The following is a 15758-nucleotide window of genomic DNA, read 5'->3' on the forward strand; positions in this document are numbered from 1 at the left end:
TCATTTAATGCAGGCAAGTTAATGAGATGCGCAAGACTTTACAACAGCTCAAGTCAGCAGTAAAAAATCTTGACCAAGGGGATTCGTCTGGTGCAGGGGGAAATTCTTCGAGCGCTTTGTAAGTTAAACCTTTGTTGCATATTTAAGCTTTTCCAGGAGTACAGTTTATTTGGTGATAGTATGTGAAAGCTCATTAAGCCAATTATGGCATCTATACTTAGTGTCATCTACTTTTTTAATCAACTTTTTCATAACTTTAGATTCTAGTGTTAAGTTTTGTCTCACTAATACTGGGGTCTATAGCTTTGATCCTAGCAGGAGGTGTATTGTATGCAAGAACAGTTTTTTTTCTGCATTAGGTTAAAGAAAAGTATATATAAAAAATACATGATCACTTTTCAACCAAAGATCCTGTTGTCAAAGGAGCAGTGCCAAAACTAATATAATAGTATACTTCTTATTGGAAGGACATACAGCTAATGTTTCAATATTTGCTTTGTAAAATCATTAGGTCAGATCAAAACACTCTTACATAGTATTTCAGCCAGGCACAATTCTCGAAAAAAGTTGTTCCCTGTGGTAGAGGCAGAAATAGAAGTCATTATCTGTTTGCAGAAATGCCTCTTTTATTTTCTTCTTGCATGGAGGATAAAGACAACCAAAACTATGACGCGTTTCTGTTGCAAGAACGAAATTTTGCTGAGCGTGAATTTTATGCCCCAAGTACTTCTCAAAAGCAGCTTTTTCAATTTTGAAAATGTTGAGCATTCAGTGTTACATTGCTTGTATCATCAGCACAGACATCTTGCACTTTGCTTAGGTAGCACTTTTAGTACGGTTGGAGTATTTGCCGTATGAAATGACACACTAGAGCTAGGATTACTTTTCACTAACTGTCATTGGAGAGCATTAAGGGGAGATGAGCGTCTTAAAAATAGGTTATTTATTATCCTATCCTAACTAATGAAAGCTGGCATGCATGTGCATCATTGAATGGAGATTTTTAATTTACAAATAGATTTCAACTATATCATTTAGGAAGGAAGTAATGACAAATTTTCACATTGTAATTAGGTAATTTCTTACGTGTCGTTATGGTAACTTGCAATACAAAAAGTTACTTGTCCGAACTACGTGGTTCTTCTAAAAAATCCACTCCACGGGCAAATTAGATGTCAAAACAGCTATTTCTGTGATCAGAAATAATTTTCAAACTTGTGAGGTAAAAGTTAGCTTTCAGCAATTAGCTGGTACTTATCAAATAATCACAACTGCATCAAGGTTGAGACAAAAGAAAAGCTTCAGCTTGTAGCTCAGGTGCTGCTGAAAAGAATGATACCAAGTTTGTTTAAATATGTTCACAGAAACTTCCTCAAAACTTCCTCCTTAACCCTTTGTGGTCCAAAACTTTTACCCACTTTCCGGCTCTACCGGTCCGAAACTATTTCGCCAGTTTCTGGCGCCGTGAAGAAAAACACAAACTGTGGAAGAAATACTCACAAGATATTTGTTTTTGCTCCTGCATTCTGCAGGCAATTCCTTTAGTGATATTTGGGCAGCGTATGATACCGCTCAAAGCATTCTCCTGGGTGCAGGCCAGGGTTGTTACTGCAGGTTTTGCAGAAAAACGTCGTCGTCGTCTTCGTCACTCACTTCTGTCGAATCACTGTCATCACTGTCCGGTGGAGGCGCGTAATTCTCTTCCTCACTAAAGTCATCCTCGCTTTCTCTAAAAGCACCACCGTAAAACGCACGCGGTGAAAATGTGGCCATGCTTCTCGGCGAACCGCGCGCGAGTGGGTACGCTCTAGGCTCCGTGCTGAACGTAGTGCTGCACCCTAGTGTAAAAAAATTTAAACCTCAACAAACAAAGCTTACTTATTCCTCAAAAGATGGCACTTCATGTATACAAAAAATGTGCGCGACTCGCAGTGAGAAAACAGCAAAATTTAAACCACGAACACTCTTGTTGGGCGGTGCCCGACAACGGACCGCTGTGGCCGTGTTGCGTTGTCGGGCGCTGCCCGACAACGGACCGCAAAGGGTTAAGGCAGATTCACTTCACAAAAATAACAAAGTTGAGGAAATCGTGTTTCAGACTTTAAAAACATTTGTAAGTCAATCTATTGAGCCTGTAAGAAAAAGAAAGGCTATTTTCCCATAACATATTTTTTCAGAGCATAATTTGGACTATAAATACTTAGAAATTGCGATTTACAAAAATTGACATCTTTTACAATTTTTAGCTATTTTAAGACCCTCGTCCCCCTTAAATACTGCTGACACTGGGCAATAATACACTGAAAGCACTGAAAACAGGTGTTAAAGAATAGAGAGTGCTTTTAGTTACAAATGTAGTCACAGATGTAGAAGAGGCACATGCACAGATGAGGGTACTGCATTGACTTTTTATGTCTATGATATTTTTGCGTCAATGTCGTTAGTGTGGTCCTTGCTTTGGGATGAGCAACTAACTATACTCGGGGACAACTTTCTGTGGCAATGAAGGGAAAGCTACGGAGGCGGAGCATCTGCTCATGTACTGCTACGCGAAGTAGTCCGATTTGGCGCGCGTCTCATTACGCCGTGGAAAGTGATGGCTAGCGTTACATTTCGACGCAAACGCTGCTTAGTGTCTGAGGTACGCGTAAAAGGCGCGACTTTTTTAAGCACGCGAAAACGCAAAGTGACAACGTATAAAGTAAAGGAAATACAAATATCTCGCTTGTGTGCGCTGCGTTCCATCTCAAAAAGCTACATATTGAAAATGGAGTATTTTATATATCTCATGCAGAAAATATGGACGCAATTGTGGGACTAGTACATTCATTAGCGGTAGGATATGTGCATTGTGGCTCTGTAGCTTTCTCTTCATTGCCACAGAAAGTTGTCCCTGAGTATAGCCTGCGCATGTTTCCACACAAAGTTTGTTGCTTGTAGTTTGCACTTAATAAATTACGGCTGTTTAGCTGAAACGTCGGTTACAACCCAAGCGTAAATGTAAGCTCCACCCACAGCCATTGCTGTCCCTCCCACAGAAAATTTGCATAAGTGCTCCGTCCAATAGCACTTACTCATTTTCGTGATCTCAAGCACCTCTCAAGTGTTTCAGACGCTGGCTCTCCCATACAGACCTACGTTTGTGTCACTGGTTTTAGGTGAGAAACTTGAACGTCCTTGTAAATTTCATCATGTGTTCTGACATAGCTGCTCAGCCAAACGTAATGTTTTAGGTGGTAACGAAGAACCTTTAACATATGCGTAGTATTTATGTTAGAAAAAGTACTTACGGTTCGAGCAAGAACCAACTAGCACAACTGTCTTTCCCAGGTGAAGGGAAGGCATGCCACGATTCTGTGGGCGGAGCTGTTATCATTTCCTAGGTTGTAACTGAGTATAGCGACGTTAATTCTAATTAAGGTTAGTCCAGTGATGCTTCAATTCCTTTTCTGTTCCTTGTGTGTGCCCAGACAAGAGGCCCAGCCAAAGCCGAAGGGAAGTGCCACATACAAGAAGGACAATCTGCAAGGGGACTTCCCTGCACGACGGCATTACGAAGCCGAGGGACGAGCCAATGAGGAGCCTGACGTTGGGCCTGGAGCAGCAGCCACTGCCACGGTCTCTGTACAGCCACCCGTTGACCCTACAAGTGCAGCTCAGGCAAGAGCTAATGGAGACATGCTCGCCGAGAAAGTCAGGTATTTTGATCCATCACCACCCTTGCCATTGTCAGAGTTACGGATGGAAAAAATATTAGTGCAAGCAGCTACTCACCGAAGTGATCATGTCGTCAAGACACACAGCGCTGTTTGTAATACGCGTACCAACAGCTTGAGCTGTATGTGATACCTTAGTGTGCAGGAGATTCTGTGAGCAGTTACGAATTGCAAAAAACTTTCTTTTAGCTGGCTGATGTAGACAGGTAAACTGATATGCCTCTGAACTTTCTCGCGTTACACTATGCAGCACCTCACGTTATATAATGTTCTAGTCTTTGGTCACCTTTGCCTGCTTTTTTTGACAGCTGCATCATAGAGTAATGGGTATTCAAAATTTATGTGTTTGAATGCTCTTGTTAGAATTCAACGTTAGTTTCGCACTGCATCAGAAGTGCTTTTAACGAAATGACAAAAAGCTGTGCTAGTGTAAGCAAGACTACGTTTTGAAGTCAGAGTGACTCATCATTTTTTTGCTTTAGTGTAAAGGAAATTGATCTTTTTTTTTAATTGTCAGTTTCACCCATAGGTAATGCATTGAAAATGAGAAAGGTTTACGTCATAGAATTCTGAGAATGCTAGTATGATGGGCATTCCAGCAGTGTGTTTCAGGTGTTGTACATTGATGGCGCACAGTGTAGTATGAAAGAAAAACCATTGACTTTGGTCAGCTCCCAAGGAAAAGACTACAATCAAATCACGCTGTGGTGAAATTTATGGGAGGAGGAGGAGGAAGCGAAACTTTATTTTTGTCCTTGCTGGAGGTGCGAATAAATTCTGTTGTTGCGATGTTTTATGTACCTTAGAACCTAATTGATATTTTCCCACTTCATACAAGTTTCCCTGCAGCAAGATTCGTAATCTGGAGCACAAAAAATTACCTTGTGGCAGTCCCACTACTGGTAGCTCAGAGCTACAAGCAAGACGTGCTAGAGAATGAGACTTGCCCTGACTGAAGGTCGTCTCTTCTTGTCTCCTCAGAGCTCTTTTCTTTTCTGTTGTTGTACGTATAAATGAGGTTTTGCACCGCAAAACACACCTCATTGTGTCGGGTGGCATGTTCATTGGATTGTGATAGCGGTACAGTTATATTTCAGCAACCAAAACAGTTTGTTTTAAAAATGCAAAGCAGCAGAGAGGTGCTACTGTGAACACGCTGAAGCACTTTGAATGGAGTTGTTTATGTTCACATTCCGGGCTGGGTCAAGGAATGGAGAAGAAAGAAGAGCGCGAGAGCGCAGGAAGCAGGTACACTGAACTGAAGGCAGAGTGGCTCCAAGCTCAGCTCAATGAAAAGTATCTTTTGCCTTGTGCCTTTCTGACGGAGTTGAGTCTGCTCACAGTATCTGGAATGCCATCGTTCAAACAGAGTTGTTATTGGTGCTCTGCACTGGTGTCTTATTGTGATTTTGTGTCCTCTCTTTTGTTCTGCTTTGTAAGTGTTGCACTGTGGTTTGTTTCGTTGCTGGCTCACAGACAACTGCAGACTACACGCAGTCAGTTGCAGTACCTGCAGTCTCTGGTTGCTTCATTCCAAGATGGCAACACCGAATCTGCAGCGAGTGCTCAGAGGAGTGGTGTGTCATCAAGGTGAGGGACACTGTTGCATCTGCTACAGCACGGCCCATCCAGTGGCTCACTTCTTATACGGCAAGAGATAGCTGTTTTCTGGTTACGTCCTTCCTAGGAGGCTTCTACAACACACTCTCGTTAAACGGAACCTGAAGGGGCCAGGAAAATTACGTTCCATTTAACAGGTTTCAATTTATTGAGAGACAGGGGTGCAAAATCGAAGTATGAAACCAATCATGTTAGAGGTCGTTGTTCCACTTAAGCAGCAATTCTGTTTAACGAGTCTTTTCGTTTACTGAGAGTCTATTGTACATTCTTATCAGCAAAAGGTTCTTGTTTTAAAAAGCACCTGTTACATTCCTCAAACTGAAAATGAATCAGTAAAACTTGCTGGTGGGCAAGTTGGTTCATACATTACTTGCAAGGAAAACGCGCATCCATTTTTTCCTTGCATGAAAATGAATCTCTGTTGTGACAGTTGACTAAGCCAGGCATGAAAGGTATCCCAACACAGCACGTTTTGCAAGCATACACTGTAATAATATTACGTTAATGTGTACAATCAATGGTCCCCTACAGCTTGTTTCAATTGAATCATACTGTTTTCATAAGTAGGGGTGTGCAGATAGGTTTTCTAATGGGATGGAATATGAATAGTATTCAGGAAAATAAAAAAGTGTTGACATTGCATGAAATACTGAATACAGTAGAACCCTGCTGATACGTTTTTGAAGGGACCGTAGGAAATAAACGTAAGAGACAGGAAACGTAAGAGACGAAAAACAGGAAAAACGGCAAAATATTTAGTGGTACAGAATTTTATTTCAATTCTTACGAGCAGCACGAAAATTGGCGCGCTCAGCCGCGATCTAGTCGATGGATAGAAACGCGGAGCTAAGGACGGCCTCATCCACAGAAATGTAATCAACGTATGTGATTTTTTTAACACCAACAGCTGTAGGCATGAAAGAACTAAGCACACGCAATCACGACCAGCGCGGCGAGTCCGACCGCGAACCGCACGCACGACCATGCGAGCTCCAACCAGCTCGAACTCCTCCCGTTCTCCGACAAATAACGATGATGATGAGTCTACGCCAACGCGATGGCAGAAGTGAATGCCAATCTCGAAGGCCTTGCTTTCGCAAGCAATTACGTCATACACGCCATGTTTGTGCAATGCAAATCTCAAAGGCTATGCTTTTGTCAATAGTAAATGCCAATCTCGAAGGCCTTGCTTTCGCGCGCAGTTACGTCATAGACGCCATCTTTGCAATTTGAATCTCGAAGGCCATGCTTTTGTTTGCATCAGTTGAAAGATTCTGTTGCTTGCGCCTCTCATGCGGCTAATATTACGGTCAAACGAGGCCAAGCTGCGTGAAAATGCACCATGGCCGCTCTCTTTGGTAGTCACTCGTCGGCTCCGAGCGCACTTCGCGACGTATCATACGGAACGGTCGACAGTTACGACGTAACAGCGGGGTTCCCAATACATTGTATCCTATGGGAGCTATGCCGGGACCAGCGGAAAACGACGTAACAGCCGGGAAAACGCAGCAGTGAGGAACGTAACAGCGGGGTTCTACTGTATTCTCACACTTATGAAGTGACTTTCGAAATACAAAGTTTATGCTGAGCACATTTGAAATAAGAAGAAGCATTATATACATTGACAGCTGTATGTACGTGTAATACCGTTCACAACTTGATCTCTCAATAAGTGAGGAGCTTAATTATAAACAATTGCTTTGAATTGCCTTGGGTCATGGAGCAATGACACTATTGACAGATGCTAATAGCTGTATGTACGGGGTTGTGTTTGTGTTTGCTGAAGCAGAGAAAGTTGTCATGGCTACAGCAACGCAAATCATTTTGAAGAGATGCAGACATGGCGGGACCATAAATGGGAAAATTATCATCCACTATTTTATAGCATGAAGCCTCAAAGGAAACATGTTATGTCTGCATACAGAGTATCTTTTTTTTATGAAAATGCTATGATAGTCAGACTCCTGTAGTCTTCGCACACGAACTCTACATTGAGGTGGAAATACTTCGCCGCACCTAAAGTTACATTGAAGTGACTGATTAATGAGAATTAATTAATTAACTTCTTAGTTACTGATTTGAGCGCCCTTGTTTATATGGGGAAATGGTGCTCGACTGCTAAACCGCAGGTCGCAGGATCGAATCCTGGCTGCAGTGGCCCCATTTCAATGGAGGCGAAATGCTAGAGGCCCATGTACTTATATTTAGGTGCATGTTAAAGAACTCGAGGTGGTCGAAATTCCCGGAGCCCTGCACTGTGGAGTCCCTCATAATCATAGCATGATTTTGGCATGTAAAACCCCAACAATTATTACTATTAATATTGTTTATATGGGAAAGTTTTAGGCCGTCGCAATTTATGGCATACGTATTTTTTAGAAATGGCAAAAGTTCCACATCATTTGAGATATGCATCATCGACTTTCAAAGCCCGTATCGAAACTGACTGCACCCGGCACACAAGAAAACGTCAGATAAGAACTTCCTCTGACAAGGAACTTATAAATTTTGAATGAAGGCTCTCGGGTAGTACGCACAAAAATGTGGTACTTTGGAAGCAGCTTATAGAAAGAGACATGGCACAGTTGCTCCTTCTGCAGTGGTGCAATATTGCTCTAATTGCATGTAGTGGAGAGAGCGACCTTCGGAAGGAGCAGCAGAAGCAGCGTCACAACCTGGAGCAACTGCAGGAGCAACGACTGCGCCTGTCACTGCTGAGGCAACAGCTTGCATCCGGCCAGGCACCCCTGGCTAAGAACCAGCTGCGTGTCGCCCCCGAAGGACCCCCCCATCACTTGCCTGCAACAAGCCCCAGGGGGCCCTCGGCAGATCCGGCCCTCTCCCCAACCAAAAAGGACAACGTCACCTTGCCCAAGAATCTCTATGACACCACCAAGGCCAGCAACCGTTTGCATGTGAGTGACCATTGCTTCAACCATTTAAAGGGCCCCTGAACAGCCTGTCAAAATACAAAAAATGAGCATGTTATTCTCTCATGGTGTTTCCCGTCTTTTCAGCACAATTCTGACACCAGCATTCTGTTCACGTGATGTCATGAAGAAATAAGCTCTCGATTGGTCCATATACAGGGGTCGTACAGCTGCACCAAGTTGTGCCAAAACCGCAATATTTCTTGAAATTGCGCCATGCTGCTCCAAAACGCAGAAACCGACGACCGCAAATTCGTTTTCTGTCAAGTTTTAGCAGAACCTTACAGTGGTTTATTCCACTGCTTTGATTCTGCTTCGTCCGCAATATTGAATGTAACATTCCGTATGAAACTGGAGCCAGGAAAAGTTTAACAGCGGACTAAGACACAGTGGCTCTTATGGGGCTATATATAGTCCTGTGTTCTCTACTTGCCAGGTAGCTGCCTACTCCATGCAGATATGCTGCACCGGCGACGCCAGGAACGTTGACAATTGGTCCGAACGAGTTGTTGTCATGGCTACGCACATGCGCTGCCTCCCTGAAGACGGTATCTGTTTGATCGTGCAACGTGACTGTCGTGCCAACAGAACTTGCCATGTATTTGGACACCTGTTTAGGTGGCCATGACATGCAAGCGAAGCAGAATTGATTTATCATGTATTGTTGTTACGTAGCGCTTGCCAAGCAAACGCAAATGTCTCAGCCCTGCCAATTGTAACGCAATTACACATAGAACTATGTTTTGCTGCACAAGCATGTGGCTTGCTTACACATCGCAACATCCACCCTGCAGCAATCAGCTTGCGAGAGCGCTGGTTGCGAGTGCTGGCTGACTATGTGCGTAATCACCCCCTTTTTTTCCGCTCCATGGTTTCGTATTTTTAATATAGAAGGCGCCATCAGTCTTGCAACATTCCCACCTGAATTCTACACTTACTGTGGCAAGTGGCTGCTCGTAAGACCGTAATCATCTTTTTCTGATTGTGACCATTTCAGCTCTGGCAGGCTATCCTCTCGAAGACATCAGTATGAGCATACATAAGTTGCTTCTTTTAACGCGGCTGCATTCTTTTTTACTGTTTAGTGTTTTTCTTTGCCTCGTGGAGGTGCGGTCGTCGAACGAGGGTTTAGTGAGAACAAGAATCTTCTTGAAGGGCACAGCTCACTTAATACTGCTGAACTCATTAGGAGTGTCAAGCAGTCCAGGGCAAAGTATGCATGAGGCTCAGTGCTGAAATAAGTGCCCAAAAACGGATAGTCATAGAAGTTGCTACCACCACCACAGAGAACTGATACAGAATGACTGGAAGGTCTTGGAAGACCAAGTGGAATCAAGCAGAGCATTGCTCGCTGGTGCAGATGAACTCATTAGTTCTGGCATCAAGCAGAATGATATTCGCAAAATCGAAAGTGACCAAGTACTCCTTTCTAAAGGAAACTCTGCCCTGAAGGGCTATTCAGCAAATTGCAGAATTTGACAAAGTGCAGAAAAAGCGGAAGCAATAAAGTTGAAATAAAATGTTCATGCAATGTTTACTTTCATTGTGATATCAAAATCGGTGACATCTTGCACCCCTCAGTTCTACTCCTTGTTAATTTTTTTCAGCCTGCAACTTTTTCATATAAATAACTCTGACATGGAGCATTTGCCCTAGCTGTCATAAAATAGTCTCTTAACAGCACTTTGGTTCTGTGATATTCTGTAAATTAAAAGGTTGACTTGCTTTTTTTTTTTTTTTTTTTACCAGCTGCTCCAAAACGCTATTTTTACTGCTCCAAAAACTGCTCCAAAAGCTATCTGAGCTGTCCCACCCCTGCTTTGCAATGCAGTCACATGTCCGTTCTGCCTTGTCTTGCATGACTATCATGTGCAATCAACTGATTTCACTTCGTTTTGTGCATTTTTGATTGTGCAAGCGGAGATAACAGCATGTAGCCGAAAAGTGCAAAATCCTGAATGGCTCAACGCTTTGTGCTGACATTTTCCACGGGTTTTATGAAGAAATAAGTGGCGAGGGGAAGATGTAGGAAACCTTCATCCCTGTAGGAAGGGTGGGGAAGGCAAGAATGGAACCACTCTCTCGTCTTTGAACTCAGAGTGGTTTAGGGGCCCTAAAGCAGAGATCTCAAACTTCTCATGGGAAGTCTTACGCATGAATGAGGGCCTGAGAAAGTGGGGGCAGAATGGGCATCAGGCAAACACAAAGTGCTGTGTTAGAGCAGAAAGCGTGAAATTACCGTGTTCTAATTGCACAAACCTTACCTCATCCTTACCTTACATCATCTTGTGTTGCCAACGTTTTTTTTTTCTTCTTCCTGTGTAAATTTTGTATATGTGTGGTCATTTGCCTTGGACTAGGCCTGTTGTAATCAAACTTATCTGACACTGTGCTGTGCTACAATAGTATATTCACTTGCCTGCCACTTAGCTGTTCTGTAGATGAATGAAGGGAAGAAGTGCTGTGGAATTGAAGACCCAAGAAAGCCTCACTGGCCATGTGCTTTCTAAAATTAACTTAAAGAAAAAAAAATGATGTGCCCAAGAGTGTGGAGGGACGTAGCTTGGTATATTCTAAGCAATGGTAAAGTGCAGTAACAAAATATTTTCTTGCTTCTTTTCATCTTCTTTCTCTTTTTTCTTTTGTTGTTGTTATCAAGGCAACTCATTGAATTTATTCCTGGCATGTTGTGACGTTCTGAAAGGCCACATATTTGGCTTTCACATTGTACAAGTTCCGCTGCTGCTGTTCTCAGCTTAGGAGAAACAAATTCTTCTGGTGACTGTACAGTCGGTGTCAAAGGTTTATAGACCATTCGGTCTGAGAAAACTTTGCATTTCCCAGCAATCTGTGACTGAATTCGGTCTTACTGCACAGCACATGTTGTTAGCGCGTCTTAGAACAGGTCAGAAATCTAGATTCAAGGCTGCCTGGCCAAGCAGCAAGAATATGCTGCTTTTTCTTGTGTGTCGTGGTCTCTAAACTTTTGACGCTGAATTTACATAACATACAACGAAGGCATTTTCATGTTTGCGTTAAGGACAGGATCGGCTGCATGTAGGGAAAACAAGCTGTGTTTGCTATGTTTGAATAGCTGCAGCAGTCCAGTGGGGCTGCACTTTCGGCAGACTATTGAAGAGCCAAATGCAGTCGCAGCTTTCTTAAATGGCCTGGTCCTGTTTTACCCAGGAGAATTCGTCCAACCTTGAGTCATTAAGTCGTGACAAGGCCATTCTCGAAGAGCTGTTGCAGCAAGAGCGAAGCAAGCAGCTTCTTTCCTATTCCCACAACGAGGATGTGCGGAGCCCCAGCTCATGCTCTGCAAGTTCTGAGCCCATGGAGGGCATGAACTTCGGTGCGTCCTTTGCTTCCTTGAAACTTATGTTGCAGACTTGTGCTTTGTGCCCTAAAAGTTAATGGAACATGGTTTCGAAAGGCAGGAAAGACATTGACTGTATGACAAGCCTAGTTTTGTATGTGGTGCAAGTGGTAGCTTCATCCAGGTATCGTCTTTTGAGTGTAGCTTTTAGATAAAAGATTTTAGGTAAAACCATAGTAGCGCATCATCAGTTGAGAAATGTACAAAACAATTAAAGTCATCACCTGAAGAAAGCACCTTTCTATCATACGCATTGAGCAGAATGCCACAAACATTCTTGTCACTAACAAAATTGCCATCGTGTCAACTGGCGTGAAACCACAACTCTGGTTGCAGACCTCCGACGAAATAGCACGAGTTAAGGCCTAACGTCCTAAACAGTGCCTGCCAACCCAGTGGCTGGTGACAAGTTGGAAGTTCGTTGTCAATATATTCGCAGACCTCATTAGTGAAACAATGAAAGATCACATGCACAGGTTAGACTGATGGCCGAAGTAGCAGAGTGCAGATCTGAGTGGCAGTTTCTTCCAAGTTTGAAGTCTGCCGTAATGGAATTTTGCAGTAGAAATTTGAAATGACATACTGGGCTTACATGCACGTTTTGCCTAGTAGCTTGGCTAGTTAGACTTGTAGGGTCTGAAAATGTGCCGCTCTTGGAATACACGGACACAGTAGACGTTGTTGAGCAAACCAGTACGTTTACACATTTATTGACCTGCTTTTACATCACGACGAGCTCGCCAGAGAATCTAATACATAACTAGTAACACGCTAAGTAACCTTATACAATGCCAGTACAATACACAGTTGGCCACCCATGGCCCTTGCGCCAAAAAAAAAAGTACAATACACAGAAAACATAATAAACATAAGCAACATAACGCATATAGAAGCTGCCGCGAATGCGGCGTCGCCGACGTTTGACTCACCACAAAGGGTCCACAGGAAACGAGCCGCGGTATCATCCCCATGGACCCACCGCAGGAGACGTCCATCTGCACGCGCTGCCAAACCCCAAAAAGGCTCGCTGCTATTCCCTGTATGCTGGTCTATCCTCGCCGACAGGGCGGCACCACTCCGCCACCTTACACCGTGTGATCACAGCGCCATCTCTCGTTCGGCGGCTGTTAAACCTAACTACAGCTAATCCGCGAGATGCGCCTGTGCCATGAGGCGCAAATGACCTTACAGGGGGTGATAGCACCCCCACGGACTGTAGTCAGCAGTCCAATGTGCCATTCCTATTTAATAGCACCAGTGATCGCATGGCTGTGTACTTGCACTCATTCAGGCTACACACATGTACTGTATACTTTCACATATAACACATACACAGAATTTTGAAATTTTAAGTAAATTCTGCTTTGAGGCTTGGCTTCACAGCAGTGCACACTGCTTTGACGTGACGCCACACTTCAAGACAAAGTTCGCTGCCATCAAAAGTTTTATATCCTAAGGAAGTCTGCCTCTTCCCCATCACAGACACCCCATTTGCCCGTCACAAGTACCCCACATTTGGTTTCTTTGCATACACATGATCAAAATTTATTTTTCACCGATGCCTGCATGTATGCTTGTGCTTATGACAAATATTGAGGACTACCTTGTGATGCCCTTGAATTTGAAAAAGTGTTGCCCTCTTCAGCAGCCTTTTATGCCCAAAAATTTTTGAACGGGAAACAGCCTCAAATCCTGTAATAGTACGCTATAGTGACTTCTGTGCCGTGAAACGTGCATGTTGAAAAAAAGATACTTGTGCTCATATTGTGCCATCATTATAAAAAATTTAAATTGTCAGCTGGCATAATGATGGTAGCTCTTTCCACAACATTCTTAACCCTTCCTTGTCAAGATATTAGTTTACTGCTTGTTCTAAGACCAACCTCTTGTGTTCATGCCGCCTGCTGTGCTTCAGGGACGGGAAGCGTCATGGCTGGTGGAAACACGACAATTGCTGCCACTTGGGGTGGCTCCAGCACGCAGGAGAACTTGGAAGACGATGAAGATGATGACGAGGACAGGCAGGAAGGCAGCGTTGAGGCAGGACATGACTCTGAAGGTAAACATCTCTTCTCCATGCAAGATTGCACTGATATAGAAGACTATCATGTCCTATGAACTTTCGTATAGTTTTATGTGTGATGCCAAAAAATATATTTTCTAGGATATTCTGGTCAGTACAGGTGTTGCGTGTAAGTCTGAGAAATCGAACATGTATATAATTCAAATAGCCAAGCATATCATGTAAGCATTAAAGTCGCCCTATGTTTTATGCACCTGCCATGTGGCTTCAAAAACGGAGCAGCACTTCTTGCATGTTGTTGTGGTTGCTCGGGCCTGTGTTAACCTATGCAGCTTCCTGCAAAGCTTCGTTCTTTGCTGGCTGTGAGTGCTGACCACCCTTAACTTGGACTAACTAGCTTACATGCGTCTCAATTCAATTTCTTTTTTTGCTTTCTAATTTTAATTGATGTTAACAGATAAGGTGCTATGGTAGAGTGAAGCATACGTGAAAGTAAAGTTTTGGCATTTTTAATGTTGCTTATTGTGTGATAGGGACAAAGTAGGGGGAGCGTGTTTATTTGAAGTTGTCACCATGCCTTGGCACATTGGAACCAGGCTGCGAATACCCATTCACAAGTAGTCTACTTGATAAGACAGCAGCAAGCACCTGCAAAGTTGGAAGGTAGTGGCAAAGAAAACTTCGCTTTTAAACCTTTCCATTGTTTTGCATTTTGTTCGGTGATTTTATGTGTTGTTGTGGACTGCACATCCTCAAACAATGCACTATGCAACTGAATTCATTTGCCTTTTGTTCATACATTATTTTTGCGCTCTTATTTTCTCACTCACTGAATGTTTCCCATGTCCTTTCTCTTCTCGCTCTCTCTTTTTGCTATGAAGGAAGCCGGAGTGATGTTGAGAATGACACTGGGCGTTCTATGCCGCCACCTCTTGCTGGGAAAGATCACCATCACGTGTCTGCAGAACCAGCTGCTCTACCCACGAAGCGGGCAGACAACAGACTCACCAATACACATGCAGTCAGAGGTGAGCCAACAGCACATCGTCTTGTTAGCTTCAAGATTTTTCACAGAAGCATTTATTACCATAATCACCTGACCAACTTTACATAGCAGCACTCAGAATGACGATCTGCAGCATACCACAGCACACTTCTTCATTTATTCGTAGCTTCATCTGACGTTTGTGAGGACATCCATTAGTAGTGATGGGGGTATGTGGCGCCCCCTGGGCGTGGTGGCAACAGGGGACATCCGGCCTGTGTGCGAGCAGTGTGTGCGCGGACGGTGTTGTGGTTGGACGAGAATGGCGCGGGATTCGGGGAGTGAGGCCTAACGAACATGACAAGTGGGGGCCCGTCCGGGATTGGACCGACTGAAATTCCCGATGAATTCGTACAGTTTATGCTGCGTCAGACAAATGGATCGGCTATCGAACGCGAGCGCATAGCATCTGAGCTGCGGCAGGCGTTAAAGGAACTGTCTACCGTCCTTCATCGCCTTTCTGTTTTGTATCGCAATCGAAAGCATACCTTCTGAAGTGGCCAACCTTGCAGCGGTTTCTCTGGAAAGTGAGTAGAAAATTTTAAAACAGAAGTTTTCGATCTGCGTTCGGTCTTCTTCCATTGGTGTGAATACGCCCCACAACACTGGTTGGTGGACGCGATGACGATTGTAGTGCCGGTAAAACTTAAAACCGAAAGCACATGTCATTTCTGTAGGATTTCTTTATTTTCGCTGAACACTAATGCAATGAATGTAACAGTCGTTTTTAGCGCGCCATCGGTTAAATGAAGCCTTATTATACGAAAACAGAACACTAGTTTTGCTATGATTGCAGTCTATGCGTTTATTTTAGCACTGCTGCCGCAATCTTCCCACAGACGTTTCTGTAACGGTCTTGCAAGCAAACGATGTAACGAAACTCCTGTACTGATGTAGCAATGATAAATGCACGCCTTCACAGCGCAGCACGCGCGAGACATCCTAACGACAGTGCAGCGTAACGGTACAACCAGCGCGGGGTGTTGAAGCAGACGAACTCGAAAGCGGCGGCGTCCGCAGCGCCGCCAGGCGTCTTTTTGGACGC

The 15758-nt window shown here is 43.7% G+C and overlaps 1 protein-coding gene across 6 annotated transcripts in view; it reads left to right on the forward strand.

Moving 5' to 3' along the window:
* The window catches only part of LOC119382527 (uncharacterized), an 84955-nt gene that overhangs the window by 25420 nt on the left and 43777 nt on the right, over nucleotides 1-15758 (forward strand). For 5 of the 6 annotated variants that reach the window (XM_037650260.2, XM_049412228.1, XM_049412229.1 and 2 more), the window contains 7 exons: nucleotides 14-118; nucleotides 3471-3698; nucleotides 5193-5306; nucleotides 7966-8251; nucleotides 11456-11621; nucleotides 13561-13704; nucleotides 14550-14696. In XM_037650260.2, coding sequence (XP_037506188.1) covers nucleotides 14-118; nucleotides 3471-3698; nucleotides 5193-5306; nucleotides 7966-8251; nucleotides 11456-11621; nucleotides 13561-13704; nucleotides 14550-14696 — 1190 coding nt within the window. The remainder of the gene's footprint in view (nucleotides 1-13; nucleotides 119-3470; nucleotides 3699-5192; nucleotides 5307-7965; nucleotides 8252-11455; nucleotides 11622-13560; nucleotides 13705-14549; nucleotides 14697-15758) is intronic. The other variant, XM_049412232.1, reaches the window with a different exon arrangement.

The sequence above is a fragment of the Rhipicephalus sanguineus genome, chromosome 2 (genome assembly GCF_013339695.2).
Source record: "Rhipicephalus sanguineus isolate Rsan-2018 chromosome 2, BIME_Rsan_1.4, whole genome shotgun sequence".
NCBI classification, from domain to species: Eukaryota; Metazoa; Arthropoda; class Arachnida; order Ixodida; family Ixodidae; genus Rhipicephalus; species Rhipicephalus sanguineus.